The 16,216-nt window shown below is 40.8% G+C and overlaps 1 protein-coding gene across 3 annotated transcripts in view; it reads right to left on the reverse strand.

The window, feature by feature from the left end:
* fnbp1l.L (formin binding protein 1 like L homeolog) overlaps nt 1–8,950 on the reverse strand; it is a 62,761-nt gene extending 53,811 nt beyond the window's left edge. Inside the window, exon 1 of one of the 3 annotated variants that reach the window (XM_018256964.2) lies at nt 8,730–8,950. In XM_018256964.2, the coding sequence (XP_018112453.1) occupies nt 8,730–8,753 (24 nt within the window). In that variant the 5' untranslated portion in view covers nt 8,754–8,950. 3 annotated transcript variants of the gene reach the window in all.
* Between the last annotated feature and the right edge of the window lie 7,266 nt (nt 8,951–16,216).

Genomic DNA, 16,216 nt, shown 5'->3' on the forward strand with positions numbered 1-16,216 from the left:
ACAAATACCAGCAGGTAGCATTTACTGGTCACCTGACTAAGAAATAGTTTCAATGTAAATTATAATTATTGGTAGCTATGTGCTAGGGTACCTGAACCTGAGCATTTAATTAAATAAAAGTATCCATAGATGTGCAGATTTAATTTTGTCCCAATCTTCCGACCTACCACTAACCATTCAGATTTAATAAAGTAGTAAAAGAACAAATCAGATAATATTCTGCCCGTGACAGCAATCATAGGAAAGTTATGTCCGACAAATTATAGTGACAAATTCCCACTGATCAACTAAACGACCGATCGCCATGGCATGAAAAATGTCAGGACAATCCACAAGCAGTCTGAAAATTTGTACAAAACTTTGATTCATACGACTATATCTTTGCGTCTATGGTCAGCTTTAGGGTCAGGGCACATGCTCAGATTCAGGGAGATTAGTCTCCCGGCGACAGATCTCCTCTTCTTCAGGGCGACTAATCTCCCCGAAATGCCTCCCGCCGGCTAGAATGTAAATCGCCGGCAGGATGGCACTCAGAGCATGTTTTCCAAAGTCGACCAAAGTTTCCTCATGAGGCTTCGGAAAACAAAGCGTTCCGAGTGCCATCCCGCCGACAATTTACATTCTAGCCAGCGGGAGGCAGTTCGGGGAGTATAGTCGCCCCGAACAAGAGGAGATTTGTCGTTGGGTGACTAATCTCCCCGAATCTGATCGTGTGCCCTGACCCTCAGGGGGTATGTTTCTTTAAAGGATATAATCTCATGAAAAATTTGTTTGTTTTTTTCCTTTAATTAGGATGGAGAAAACAAAAACTTGATTATATCAGAGAGACAAAAAACTTTAGGAGATAACTTAAACGATTTTGTAATATTTAACTTTACACTTTCACAAAAGATCCACACAATTCTCCACTGAAATGGAAACATGTAGCAGGTTTGGGAAGGGTTAAACCTATGGGAAGTTGTGGGCTGACTTACACAGGATTCAGTTGCAACTGCACCTCCTCCCTCAGTTGCAACTGCACCTCCTCCCTCAGTTGCACAACAGCTGTGTACAGCATGCATCTTTTATACCTTACCTATTAGCTGCAAGGCCGATAAGATTCTCTCTGGTATCACCTCAATTTCTATTTTACATGTCATAAACAGAAATTAATTAACCTCAACTACATAATGTCAGTGCATCCACACAAGACAGTGCAAGGTAACACCTCCTATAAATATAACTGCACAATCATTGTTTTGCTTTAGAGACTTGGCTTGAGAGAGAGAATAATGTACCCTCTACCATGATTTTAAAGCTATTAGAAGTCAGAGGAGTGCCATGACCATATAACAGCATGAGGCCATAGACCAAGGGCACATAGAAACAAATCTATTAATATTCCTGCACTTATAAATTACATAAAAATAACGAAAAAGCAAATAATGGTTGATAATTCGAGAAAACAGACATCCCATTATATAACACAGATGGGGAAAAAAAAAAAAAAAAAAAGAAGCCGATTGTTTCACCGAGGGCCAAACAATCGGATTAGCCCTATATCGCCATTATTTTGGCGAACCCAGAATGAAGCAGTAGCTCTGGGTGCAATCACAGGAGAAGACTAATGCCATACGGTTGATATCAGTGCATTGTTCCAGAGTCCTGTGTGGCATTAGCCTTACAGATTTTATCGTTGTTCCCTTGTTTGTTCGTTTTTTTATATCGTTTCCACATGGTAAATAATTAATTATAGGAGTGTATCACAATAGTCCTATGCCGAGATGTTGTTTTATCCCCTCTGGCTTGAAAAGAGATCAACTGATTTCTATCACAGTGGCTTTGTTAGCTCCACTAATCTGCTTTGTTTGATCCCACTAATTATGTTCCCAGTGATCTGCTTCACTATGGAAGCCAGACTGAAAAGGAAAAAGACATATGTAGAAACAATAATCAATTTTGTGATGAGAACAAATTCATCTATTTTACATGGGAAACAGATTATTTAGTAAAATTGGAATTTTTAGCAAAATCATTACACTGAGCACCCAAAGTTCCTTTAATATTGCCTAATGCTTTTTTTCCTAAGGGGATGTCCAGCCAAATTTATAGTTTTTGGTAGCACAATGAAAGAAAATGTTCTCCTTCCTCATTTCAACTAGGGGAAAGCCTTCCAACAACTCTGTATAACTCCCCGAGACTAAGAACTATGGGAAGGCATGTGCCCCAGAGGTACATCCCCAAGACAATTTCCCCTGTAAACTATGGGCCAGATGTAACTGGACAGCTCTTTTATTTGTTTTGACTCACTGATTTTAAAGGAATAAAATTTCCCTTTGACAAAATTAATTTCCTGACAGTTGTAAGAAAATTAGTGAACTGCTGGGAAGTCCTCTGGATTCCCCGGTTCAATATTTTATGCATCTGTCCCTTGGTACATTCTTACCATGGTGTGTGGAATTCACCTGCAGCAGACAAGAGAAACATGATTATCTTGACTCCATCTGATGAGGATACTATACTTTAGTTAAGGGATTAGTAACACCAAAAAATGAGTGTTTTAAAGTAATGAAAATATCATGTAGTGTTGCTCTGCACTGGTAAAACTGATCTGTTTGCTTCAGAAACACTACTATAGTTCATATAAAAAAGCTGCTGTGTAGCAATGGCAGAAATAGAAAAAAGGCTCTGTGGCACAGGTTATTAGTGGATAACCGATAACACCATTATGTTCTTAACAGTTTATCTGCTGTGTAACCTGGGCCTTTTCTCCTTTGAATGGCTGCCCCCATTTATTATTTATATAAACTATAGTAGTGTTTCTGAAGCAAACTTAGCAGTTTTACCAGTGTAGGGCAATACTGCATTATATTTTAATTACTTTAAAACATTCATTTTTTGATGTGACTGTTCCTTTAAAACCTCCGTACTCAGTAGCTGATGAGCACCCATATAAATGTAACATACCCAAACAGCTAAGTGTTCAATGTGTCTTAAAACAAAGTTTTAACAAAGTTTAATATTGTTTTCCTAGAGAACTCCTTTGTTTCAATGTGACTTTTATTAAATCAACAGAAAGAGTCAGAATGATTTATGTGACAGGAAACTGAAGTAGTAAACTTGACAATGTTTCCATACTAGAGAAATCAGTCTGCAGCCCTTTTAATATGCATGCTACAAGGAGATGGGGCTCTGATAAGTTTTAAAAGGGTGGTTCACCTTTAAGTTTAAGCTATTAGGATAGTGGCAGATGGGGAGATTAGTTGTCCAGAATGTGAATTGCCGGCTGGCATTTTTATCGGTTCGGAATTTCAAAGTTTCGAGGTGAGGCAACTTTGGGCGACTTCGGAAACAAAGCAATTCGTATGGCATCCCACCGGCAATTTGCATTCTTGCGAGAAGGCATTTCGGGGAGATTAGTCGCCAGCAGTAGAGAAGATTTGTCTCTGCCCGACTAATCTCCCTGTCTGCCACCACCCTAAAGCTGGCCATACACTGGCTGATAAAAGCTACCGACAGACCGAGTCGGCAGCTTATTGGCTCTTGTGTGGGGCCCTTCGACGGGCTTCCCAGATTGATATCTGGCCATGTCAATCAGGCAGGGTTAAAAATCCCGTCTGATCGCGGCCGCATCTTTTCGTTGATGAGGCCACAAAAATGGGCATGGACAAAAAAATCACTGCTTTTAGCGCCGCAAATCTTTTTGTCCCTCTTTCCTTTTTCAAAATGTTGGGAGGTATGAGATCCTATAACTGTACTTACAAACCCATATAAGATATTCAAGCACCACAGACAGTCTAAAGATCATACTTAGACATTTTTACAGTTAGTTGGAAAGGGTTTTACCTGTAGACTTTATCTACATTCAAAGGTGTATGTATCACTTGTTCAAAATCACTGCACTGCATATATACACCATTGTTGCTCTCATGTTCAGCGTTTGCAGGAGGATTGTGGGATATCTACCTATTCCAACAGGGAGTTTTGTGAGTGCTTTCTAATTATAGTGCTGTATTATTGTAACATAATTAGCTGTACCCTAATAAGTTTCAACCCTAAGAGATTCCAAACTGTAGAGCTGCTAAATAGAAAGCTAAGCAAAAACCACCAAAAAGACTGACTTCAGACTCTCCTTCTACATTATAGTACAACTTAATATAAAGGTGAACTAACTACCTCTTTAATCTTAAACAAATATCTATCTATCTATATATCTATATATATATATATATCTCTCTCTCATTATAAAAATATTGGACTGCTCATGCAACTCCCATTCAAAGTGGCTTTGACTTGACACAAGCTATGGTTTGCTCAAATTCCTTCCTATACCCACAATTGTTTTTCCATGATGCGGATAACTGGCAAGGAGTGCCATCAGGATAAACTAAAAGGCAATTATCTAAATACACAGCAAACTGACAAACTGACAATTTAAATCTGTATTGTACAATATGTTAGCTATCATTTCAATAAAGATTTTTTTTCTTTTCAATGCAAGTCAGGTAATATATAGAAAATATATAGAAAAATAATTTAAAAAAAATTTAAAATCTAAAGTAGTGAATTTTTCTATATAGCCAACCCTTATATTTCAAATGTGGGTTAAAATATCAAATGTACTGTGATTCATATGTATTGGTTTAACAAAAAAACCTGAAAAAGTGCTTTTTTTACATAAAAGGGGAGTACGAGATCTCTGGCTTTGGAACAGGAACAGTTGTCATGGCAACTACAAATTAATGAGCATGTCCTTCAGCCAGAGAGAGAGTGAAAGTTGAAATGACTGTATGCTACAAAGGAGAGCACCAGGATACTCTCATAGAAAAGACAACCTGTACGGACACTCATTTTAGGTATGAAGAGAACCAGCTCCAAACCACTGTTAATCATGTATAACAAATAAAAATACCTTGCTGTGCAAGACACAGACTTTATCATTCAACCATTTTAGCAACCGTCAATTTCTACTACATCTGGATCACCCATGTGAGTCAGTCCACATGACAGTCAGGCTAAGTAATAGCCGTGTAACAGATAGATTGTATAATTTACATTGCTGACAAGAGTACCAGCATTCCAGAGCTGTAGATTGGGAATTTCTGGATAACATATCAGTCAGTGCAAGATGACAAGTTGCCTGATAATTTTCAATCCAGCTTGAATCAACTCCCACAGCATGCCATGGGTTATCACAACAACTTTGTTGAGTAATGTCCGACTGCCACCATTTGTGTCTGCCATTGCCACAGTAAAGCCTGTAGCACTATTCATATAACCCACACTAGAATAAGTTATGTTACAGAGAATAGGCTACAGTACAAGAAAGAATCACAATGACAGGACCAGACTGCAGCACTTTGCATTCAGCGAGGCCAATGTCGCACAAGATTTGTCAATGTTTTCATTGCCGGTTAAAGGAAAACTATACCCCCAAAATGAACACTTAAGCAACAGATAGTTTTATATCATATTAAGTGGCATATTAAAGAATCTTACCAAACTGGTCTATATATTTAATTAAATATTGCCCTTTTACATCTCTTGCCTTGAACCACCATTTAGTGATGGTCTGTGTGCTGCCTCAGAGATCACCTGACCACAAATACTACAATTATAACAGGAAGAAGTGTGGAAGCAAAAGACAGAACTCTGTCTGTTAATTGGCTCATGTGACCGAATGTTTGGTTTGTTTGTGTGTGCTGTGAATCCTATGATTCCAAGGGGTGGCCCTTTTTTTTTTTTTTTTTTAAATGGCAATTTTCTATTTAGGATTACCCAATGGCACATACTAGTAAAAAAAAAAGTATATTATGAAAATTGTATATTTACATGAAGCAGGGTTTTACATATGAGCTGTTATATGAAATATCTTTTTATAGAGACCTACATAGTTTGGGAGGTATAGTTTTCCTTTAAGCTGGTAATATACCTAAGGGTAATACTACACTGGGCTGAAACTCAAATAAAAAAAGCAGTCCAAAAATCAGCCTTGCTATCCTTGCAGCAGGAACCATTGCGACGGCCTGGGTGCAGGCAAGTGCAACAGAATTTGGTGCTGAAGTGCAAACTCTAACATGTTGGTGCTGAAATCCATTGCACATGTCTGCACCCAAGCTGACACAATGGTTCTGGGTATGGGAAAGGTAAGAATCTGATTTTGGTGTAGGGACTGATTATGAGCCTGTGTTTTCCAGCAGGCCAAGTTTCAGACCTGTGTATAATTAGCCTAAAAGTATTTTCCATATCTGGCCATTCACATACTGGACAAATCAGGTGGATCCAGTCCCTTGGTCCATCAATGCACCAATACAGTCATCGCCTGGCGGTATTTTCTAACTGGCCAGATATGGGTCAGACAAACTATTGAGAGGGGCCCATAGAGCTATGACAGTCTGGAGATACTGACTGCAGCTTTTATCAGGCTGTGTATTGCAACCTTTAGGGTAAGATCACACTGAGCGTTTAGTCGTAGGGGAGATTTAGTCGCCTGACGACTAATCGCCTCGTCTTTGCGGCGACCAATCACCCCGAGAGCCTCCCCTCACTCTGCGCTGGCTAAAATGAAAATCACCATCGCTAATCACATGCATCGATTTGTTTTCCAAAGTCACCCGAAGCTTCCTTGTGAAACTTCGGGGAGATTGGTCGCCGCAAAGATGAATCGATTAGTCGCCAGGCGACTAAATCTCCCCGAATCGAACGCTGAGGGTGACCTTACCCTTAGGGTGAGAGTATACCAAACTGCCTGACTAAATCTGGGCCTCATTCTTCTGGATCAAGGGGGTAGCAACACTGGCATGTAGAATATCTCAAAAATCCTGGCAAGCAAAATTGTCATTAACAGTCTCCAATAAAGTCTCACATACTACCCATTGTTACCTTTGACTAAGGCATAAAACATGACACTCTCCGTTGCAGAGTCTTATGGTGATTCAGTCCAAATACCTAGGCCAGTGTGATTCAGGAATCAGGCTTCCACTCATTTCCTCTCTCGTGCCAACATTCCATATTCTAACCACATGTGCTCACACTAATTAAGCTACAGTAAGATCAACCAGAGACGCAGACGCTTTTTTAACGCATGGAAATCGGCGTATGTAATGTTTTAATGTGTTTATGCTTTCCAGTCCCAGGGGACAAACATGACATTAACATTACATGGGGTAAACTCCCACTGATTAAACGTGCTGTCTTCCCTTTTGTTTGCAACGTGCATTCTTAACTTCTCACCAAACTTAATTATATAGAGAAAGCTGGCTGGTAACAAAGCTCTGTTTGGCTAAACCATGTCACTAAGAGAGAGAGAGGAAACATGGAGGGTGAAGCAGGACTCTTTCTACTGCTGTCTGATAAAGTTGACTGGCAGCTGAACACGGGCTTCCCTTCCTCTGTGCCTGTGGCCTGCATTGTGTGGGTTCAGGCTTAGAAGAGAAGAGCAGGCAGATAAAGGAGACTTGTGCAGCTCATAGGAACAAACAGATGAAAGGAAGGGTGTGATCAGTCTGGTTAGAGGCAGGAAAACAAAAGCAGCTCTTTACCTGTAGTATTTGCCCACACCCACCACAGGCTCAGATGCACAATGCAACACAAACTGCTGTGGGGGGTCACTCATCAGTGCAATGGGCCATTTAGAGCCCTCTTAGCAAGACCCTGAATGCACCACTACAGATATGTCAGAGCACAGAATTCGCAGTAGCCCTCACTTTATAGGGTTAAATCATATAATACCAATGGATCACTCAGCCTGGAACTGACACATTTATTGTTCCACATATCTCGCTCTCACTGCTGCAACGTGGGTGCTGCTCCTTTTTATTTGTGAGGGGAAGGGGGGGGCGATTGTATTTTGGGTTTGGTAAATAGAATAAAAGCTGTTAGTCTGACTATGAAAAAGGACCGACAGGCCACCCCTGGGAGAGGCTCGGTGCAGCCCAAATTCTTCTTTATACTCCCCTTGTGTATAGAAGAGGGAGCAGGGGTGTAACTACAGAGGAAGCAGACCCTGCAGCTGGGGGGGGGGACCATGAGACCCTAATTCATTCATGATTTTAATATATGCTGGTAAAACACGACAACCATCCTCTGGAGAGTTTGGGGGTCCCTCAAATGATTTTACTGTGGGGCCCAGTAACATCTAGTTATGCCACTGGGTGGGAGCCAGTCCTGCAAGCCACATTCTATCTAGTCACCCGTCGCGTAGAAGTATAACAAATATATAATACACAAAAGCTATGAATATCCTGTACATTATATCCTGATGTCATCAGTTATAAACGGTGAGTTCTGATGTCATTTCTGTCACATGACTCACTGAAACTTGTGTATTATAATAAATAATGTACCCCCAGTTGTAAAATATGAGGATATTAGAAGTTACCTCCGAGTTTCATGACGTTCGGCCTCGTGTTTTTATATGGTCGTGAAACTCCTCGGTAACGTATAATATCCTTATATTTTACAAGAGGGGGTACTTTATTCACTATATAATAAGTGTATGCGGCTGTAAGTAAGACAATAAGGGGAGGGAGAGAATATACAAAGCCCAGCAGTGGTCTAAGAGCAACTACACGTCTGACTCCAGGCTGTACCGCCCCACCTCCTGCCCCACCGGAATCACCTGGCAGTGAGAGCAGTTCTCCTCCCGAGCTTCAGATCACCTTCACACCCCTCCCACAGCATGAAACAAAAGCCCCTGTAAGAAGACTATGAGCGCGTGTCCAGCCCCCCGGCGAATCCTCTGTACTCACCCACAACTCGGTACCCCAGCTCATGGCTCCGGCTGGGCGTCGGGCAGGACGATTAGATCCGTTTCACGGTGCGGAGAGTGGAGAACGGGCGGTTCCGAGCCCTGTATCTGCTTCCTTGTGTGTGTGAAGAGAAAGAGAGAGGGAAGCAGCAGGCAAGGGGAGGAGAGAATGGGCGGGAATGCTGAGGGGAGGGGGTTGGATAGGCAGGAAGAGAGTGGAGAAGGAGGGATGTGGAGGAGTCTAGGGACAGGCCTATAGAGACGAGCAGGGAGGTGGTACCAAAGGTGACCCTCCTGCCACTTGAGACACACTTCTGCGCTGTCAGCGTTGTTTGTGTTTGTTTTGTGCTTATGAGCATTTTAATTAAAAAGTGTCCCTTTCCCCTATAACGTGTTGCATTACACGGCGCTACATTCATGCTTCAGTTATCATTTATGCGCTTGCGCGGAGTCATCCTACGGCTTTTTTCATAATAATAAAAAGTCTTGATTTGTGTTCAGTGACTCTACATTGCGACACATGTCCTTGTCATAAAGCGGAATGAGGGGCAATGAGTTGTGGGATGATGACAGGCAGCAGATATATAGTGAATAAAGTACTACTTATTGTAAAATATAAGGATATTATAAGTTACCGAGGAGTTTCATGACCATATAAAAACACGAGGCCGAAGGCCGAGTGCTTTTATACAGGTCATGGAACTCCGAGGTAACTTCTAATATCCTCATATTTTACAACTGGGGGTACTTTATTTATTGTCAGTGGCGTAACTACCGGGGGAGCAGGGGGTGCAATTGAGCCAGGGCCCGCACCCCCGCAGGGCCCCCGGCAGTCACGTGCCGACTGGATTCTGCAGCTGCACCTACCTAGTTCCGGCACTGTTTATTGTAATACACAAATTTCAGTGAGTCATGTGACAGAAATTACATCAGAACTCACCGTTTATAACTGATGACATCAGAACCATTTATATAGTGAATAAAGTACCCCCTCTTGTAAAATATAAGGATATTATAAGTTACCGAGGAGTTTCATGACCATATAAAAACACGAGGCCGAAGGCCGAGTGTTTTTATACAGGTCATGGAACTCCGAGGTAACTTATAATATCCTCATATTTTACAACTGGGGGTACTTTATTAATTATAATACACAAATTTTAGTGAGTCATGTGACAGAAATTACATCACTACTCACCGTTTATAACTGATGACATCACTATTCACCGTTTATAAGGATATAATTTACAAGATATTCATGGCTTTTGTGTATTATAAGGATATAATGTACAAGCTATTCATAGCTTTTGTGTATTAGTCATCAGTTATAAACGGTGAGTAGTGATGTAATTTTTTCACATGACTCCTAAAACGTGTGTCTTATAATAAATAAAGTACCCCTTGTTGGAAAATATGAGGATATTAGAAGTAACCTTGGAGTTTCATGTCATGGAACTCCTCAATGATTTATAATATACTTATATTTTACAATAGGGGGTACTTTTTTTCATTATATAAACGGTGACTAGTTATGCCATCAGCTATAAACAGAGCTTAGTGATGTAATTTTTGTCACATGACTCACTAAAACTTTCTCAAGCATGCTTTCTCAAGCATGCTTGAGAAAGGGGTCACGCCCCGAAACGTTGCATCCGCAATAAACGAGCAAGGTTATACCTGCTAGTAATACCCATGCTGTGCCGGTGTGTTCTGTGTCTACGCTGCTTTTGAGGTTGTCCAATTCCTCTATTATCGAGCACCTGGGATTCGTTTGTTTCTGGACGGCCAGGGTGTGCGAGTGTAAGTTTGTTTTTTTACAAGTACCGATATCTTAGCCATGCCCCTGCTATGTGCTACACAAAAAATCCATCAGCAAGTAGGTAGGTTTTGCTAATGCACAAGACTGCACCCACAAGGCTGAACTTGATGTGTGCATTTTTAACCAGTTACAGTGATCACCAACCATTTTACTGAAAAGCAGGGATGTAACTAGAGCAGTGATCCCCAACCAGTAACTCGTGAGCAACATGTTGCTCTCCAACCCCTTGGATGTTGCTTCCAGTGGCCTCAAAGCGGTGCTTATTTTTGAATTCCTGGCTTGGAGGCAAGTTTTGGTTGCATAAAAACCAGGTGCACTGCCAAACAGAGCCTCAATGTAGGTTGACAATCCACATAGGGGCTACTAAATAGCCAATCACAGACCTTATTTGGCACCCCAGGAACATTTTCCATGCTTGTGTTGCTCCCCAACTCCTTTTACTTCTGAATGTTGCTCACAGGTTCAAACAGTGACATAACTACCGGGGGAGCAGGGGGTGCGATTGGACCAGGGCCCGCACCCCCTCAGGGCCCCATGGCAGCTCACACGACACTGTGTTCTTAGGTAAATGCGGCCGTTTCCAGGCATACGGAGGGGGGCGGGCCCGGCTGCACGTCCCGCGGCAGGGCCCATCCCCCTCTAGTTACGTTTCTGGGTTCAAAAGGTTGGGGATCCCTGAACTAGAGGAAACAGACCCTGCAACTGCTGGGGCAGTGGGTCCTTAACTGATAAGCAGCTGCAATATATGTTTATGGAAAATATCTTGTTCCCAAATTTTAGGGGCACAAGGATCTTGCAGTGGGGCTCAATAACTAGTCATTCCACTGCTGATGTTCATGTAGGTGAAAGGTTGTATAATTCAGTTAAAGTGGTTGCTCAGCTTTGAATCAACTTTTAGTATGATGTAGACAGTGACATTCTAAGACGGTGATACCCAACCAGTGGCTCGTGAGCAACATGTGCTCAACAACCCCTTGGTGTTCAAATACATATACTAATAACTGTTCATTTGATATACAAGAATGGTATTTTAGGTGATTTTGGGAAATTTGGTAATGCAATAGGCAGAGCCAAAACAACTACACTGGTCTAATAAGGACCTGGTCAGAGCTGAATAGATGTAATGAAAAAGAGAAAAAGAAAAAGAAAGAAAAGAACCTTGTTTTGTAACTGTATCAAATACTACACCTCTGTAGTTCAACCACTTCTCTCCAAATATAGTTTCAATTCGTTGTATAGTTTAGAAAAGGATACCCTTAATTATTGCAGTAGTCCGAATTGAAACTATGTTGGTAATCTTTAAAATAAACTGATAACACCAGATTAGCAAATTACAATGTTGCTTATTGTTACAGTCTAGTGAATTTAACTCCTCTCGCTTTCTATCGCGGTTCTTTATAGCCGCATATCCTCCTTTGTCACAGTTGGACGCGTGATCTCGCGAGAGGATGACGTCAGTGCAGAGGATATGCGGAAGTGAATGCGGCTATAAAGAACCGCGATAGAAAGCGAGCGGTAATTGCCTTTTGAAAAAGCGAATTGCGAAACGTGCGTCAGGGCAACTGACGGTCTCCTTGTTTTTAGCTTTAAACCACCGGATGGTGGGGCGGGATTGAAACGAAAAATCTTTTTAATATTGTCAGACTCTTTTACTTATCTATTTTCTCTTCTAAGGACTGTGGGGTTTGCGGTTTTGTAGGTTAAGATAGCCTCTTTCAAACAGATAGAAAGGTACATTTGAGACCGCAGCCCTACAGGTCCTGTCGTTCTACATCTTTGTGGTGCTCCTAGGGACTTAGAAAAAACTATAGTTATATTCTTGGGAGCAACTCCACCCTCTATACAATTTCACTTTTCTCAACTTTTAATCAAGAGGTTGATAACCAGGAGGTTTCTTAATTGTGACCATAGTGATTAACTCCTAGATTTTAATTAATTTATGCACAAGCCACTAAATGGAATGGTGAATTAATTAATTGCACATGGCACTTTATTAATCAGAGCACATCAGAATTATTCAACATTGAATTGATTGCACAGGTCACTTTATATTGTACATTTTAATGAATTACAATAGTAAACCTTTTATTGGTTAAATTGATTAAGAATATTGAGAGTGAATTTAATGAATTTTTGAATGAAATAGAATCCTTATAAGATAAACGGCACCTTAAATTATAAGTGATTGAATAGGGAGTAACCAACTCTTAATTTTTAGTTTAATTGGTTATCGACTGTGTGGGTCAAACCGGAATAAAATAACAAATGATACCAACTGTAAAGTTTTTTCTTTATTAGAATCATTATTAAAAGGTGTCTGAAGGTGAATGTTGCACATGATTTGCCATATCCAGTAGAGAGGAGTTAAATTCACTAGACTGTAACAATAAGCAACATTGTAATTTGCTAATCTGGTGTTATCAGTTTATTTTAAAGATTACCAACATAGTTTCAATTCGGACTACTGCAATAATTAAGGGTATCCTTTTCTAAACTATACAACGAATTGAAACTATATTTGGAGAGAAGTGGTTGAACTACAGAGGTGTAGTATTTGATACAGTTACAAAACAAGGTTCTTTTCTTTCTTTTTCTCTTTTTCATTACAATTAACTGATACCTTGTGTGACTGTAGAGTCTGAGTACCCATCTATTATCGTAAGAGTTAACTTTTCTTTCTAATAAGAGCTGAATAGATGGTCCAGCTCCCATATAATCAGTTGATTGGTAGAATATGCAGTTTGAAAATAGTAACCATACCAAAAATACTATACTACATAAACAAGCAAAATCACCTTATACCCACAGGACTTCCAAAAGGCCATATTAAACCATATAAAAACCTCAAAAATCCAGTCCACAGATGCTGCTGAGAAATGTATCAACTAATGTAGCAAATTGTAACAGTTCAGATTCTGCACCTGGATTACTGAGCTGCCAGACTGAAACACCAGAGAATGGAACATTACATTTTAAACTTCAAATCTGTAAAAACGGTAAAAAAAAAAAAAGGAAAGCAATTGAAAAAAGACTTTACTTCTGGTGAGCAATCTGAAAACAAATGAACTTAAAGGAGACATATTGTGTGAAAAACAAGAATTTGCCATTGTATTATACTAGTTTAAACATCTAAGGAAAGTTCTCAGAAAAGTTTTTTGCAAAAACCCTACTCCTCCCACCTATCTGTTCCACTTCCTGCTGCCTCCTTTCCCAAGCTATGCAGGGGAGCCGACAGCATTCAGCACACTACACTGTAGGATAAGAACCTATCAGCAGCTAGGCTGACCTGATAGGGGACTGAAGCCTGCCATAGTGTAACTGCAGGGCTGTGATTGGCTATCTCCTCCTACTGAGCTTCTGGCAGGGACCGTTAGGACACCACTCCTCATTTGAATCATGGAGAGGCAGTGGCGGAACTACCAGGGGAGCAGGGGGTGCGAGCGAGCTAGGGCCCGCACCCCCTCAGGGCCCCCCGGCAGCGCCGCACGCCACTGTAATCACCCTGTCAGCGCGCCGTACGGAGGGGGGCGGGGCCCGGCTGTGCGTCACGCACCAGGGCCCGTCCCCCTCTAGGAACGCTGCTGTGGAGAGGAGCCGTAGAAAATCTATAGGGAGCTCCAATAAAGGGGCCATTTTTAAATTATCATTTTTTAGCTCAAAGTGAAACCAGCACCATATTTTATTCATTATTGCCTACAAAACTAGGGGGTTTCATTTAGCCTATATGTCTCCATTAAATAAATATTTGGATGGTGAACAACCACTTTAAAAACCCCTTCTCCTTCTCAGCAGTTACTTACCCGTATCATGTATGGAAAATGCTCTGCTAGTGACAAGTACATGTGTTCTCATGCAGCAATTTGGGTTTCATTGACAGTGTCAGTTCTGTGCAGCACAGTTCCCATTTGGCACAATGTTAATGGGAAAAGACTGCCAGTGAGAGGCCTTTAGAACAACGACCTGCCTCATTATTAGACAATCAGATTGCAGTCTTGCACAGGACTGTAGCTAGGGACCCTTCCCCACCAACCCATAGTCTGGTATGATCACCTTATCTGCATTTTCACATAATATTGTGAATAAAATGAAGGGTTGCTGTTGGTCAGCAAAAGGTAGAATGGCATATCATGCTTTACTGCTAATTGGCTGGCTATATTTGTATTACTTCTTTTAGATAAATGTTGTTTAAAGCCCCTAACAGGAATCATTAATCCACACTACAAGTTGTAATTAGTTCTGTAAGTACATGATGAAAAACTACTATGCTCAGCAAGAAAATATGCCCGTCCTTGTAGAACACAGATAAAATAGTGGTGATTTAAGGGACAAGCAGATGTTCCTTGCATTGGAACATTCCAACAGCACTCCCAGACATTTTCTTGTCCTATTCTGATTTTAACTTATGGGTCTAATATTTCTTTATGTGAAAAATCATTTGTAGCTATGGAATTACACTACTTTTTGTGGCCAAAATTATTCAAGCGTTTGGATACCCACATAGTGGCTCCTGGTTCATAAACAGCATGGAGTGGAGGTGAACAACTAGGCTGTTTCCCGTCCTGCATTTATCTGTAAATTGAGAAACAGCCTGGGCTGACTGTAGCCTAAATGGAATAGCCAACATATCTGTAAACAGTATTTGCTGTGAATATGGTGATCATGTGCCACAGAGGGAAAGCAGTCTCTGCTAATCCCCCTGGCTGTACCCAGTTTTCAAATAAACCCAAGTTTTAAGCAAACACTAAGTTAAATTCCATGGAAACTAATGTAGCCTGTGTGTTTTCCACGTATACTTGTTTTTACACTGTGTAATCTGTTAGCACATGATGAAAACCACAAGCCAATTAAAGGCATAGCTCTCCTTCAGGGTAACTTTTAGTATGTTACAGAATCTCCAATTCCCAGCAACGTTGCAATTGGTTGCATTATTTCTTTTATATATTCTTTTGGTTATTTGCATTCCTCTTCTGCCTCTTTCTAGCTTTTAATTGGGGGTCACTGACCCTGGCTGCCAAAAACTATTGGTCTGTAATGCTATAATTTTATTGTTACTGTTACCTTTTCTTGCTTATCTACCTATTCTGTCCTATTCATATCTCAGTCTTTCATTCAGACCACTGCCTGGTTGCTAGAAATATCAGAATATCTCTATCTACATCATACTAAACGTTAATTTAAAGCTGAACTACCCCCTTAATAATACTGTAATAATACACAAATGGTACAATGACGCTGCTAAATGACTTATTTTTACTGCTGTCACAAAGTCACTGTAATGATTTCCACTTGAATTGGGCATTGGGATGAGTGCAGGCAGTAGAAGATTTGGACTGATTTACAAACAACGGTGCTAAATTGCACAACACATAGCAAGCAATTGGGTCTTTACTGAGTCAATGTTCACACTGAATCCTACTGCAAGATTATTTACAGGACATGTTAGGGAGTGCTCTCCAGGGTAACTTGCAATTATGGGGATGGGGGGAAGTGCCTATGTGCATACCCTTCTTTCCCCTCATGAATACAGTGGTGCTGAACATAGGCAGCACTGTATTCATCGGGGGGACAGGTCTCTGCATTCCATTTTGGAGTACCGAGACTTTCTACAGGTTTAGTTGTTTAGTACAGATGGCAAATCTAGGCATTATGTTCTGGTGGTGGCATATGAT

This window comes from Xenopus laevis, chromosome 4L, assembly GCF_017654675.1.
Source record: "Xenopus laevis strain J_2021 chromosome 4L, Xenopus_laevis_v10.1, whole genome shotgun sequence".
NCBI lineage: Eukaryota > Metazoa > Chordata > Amphibia > Anura > Pipidae > Xenopus > Xenopus laevis.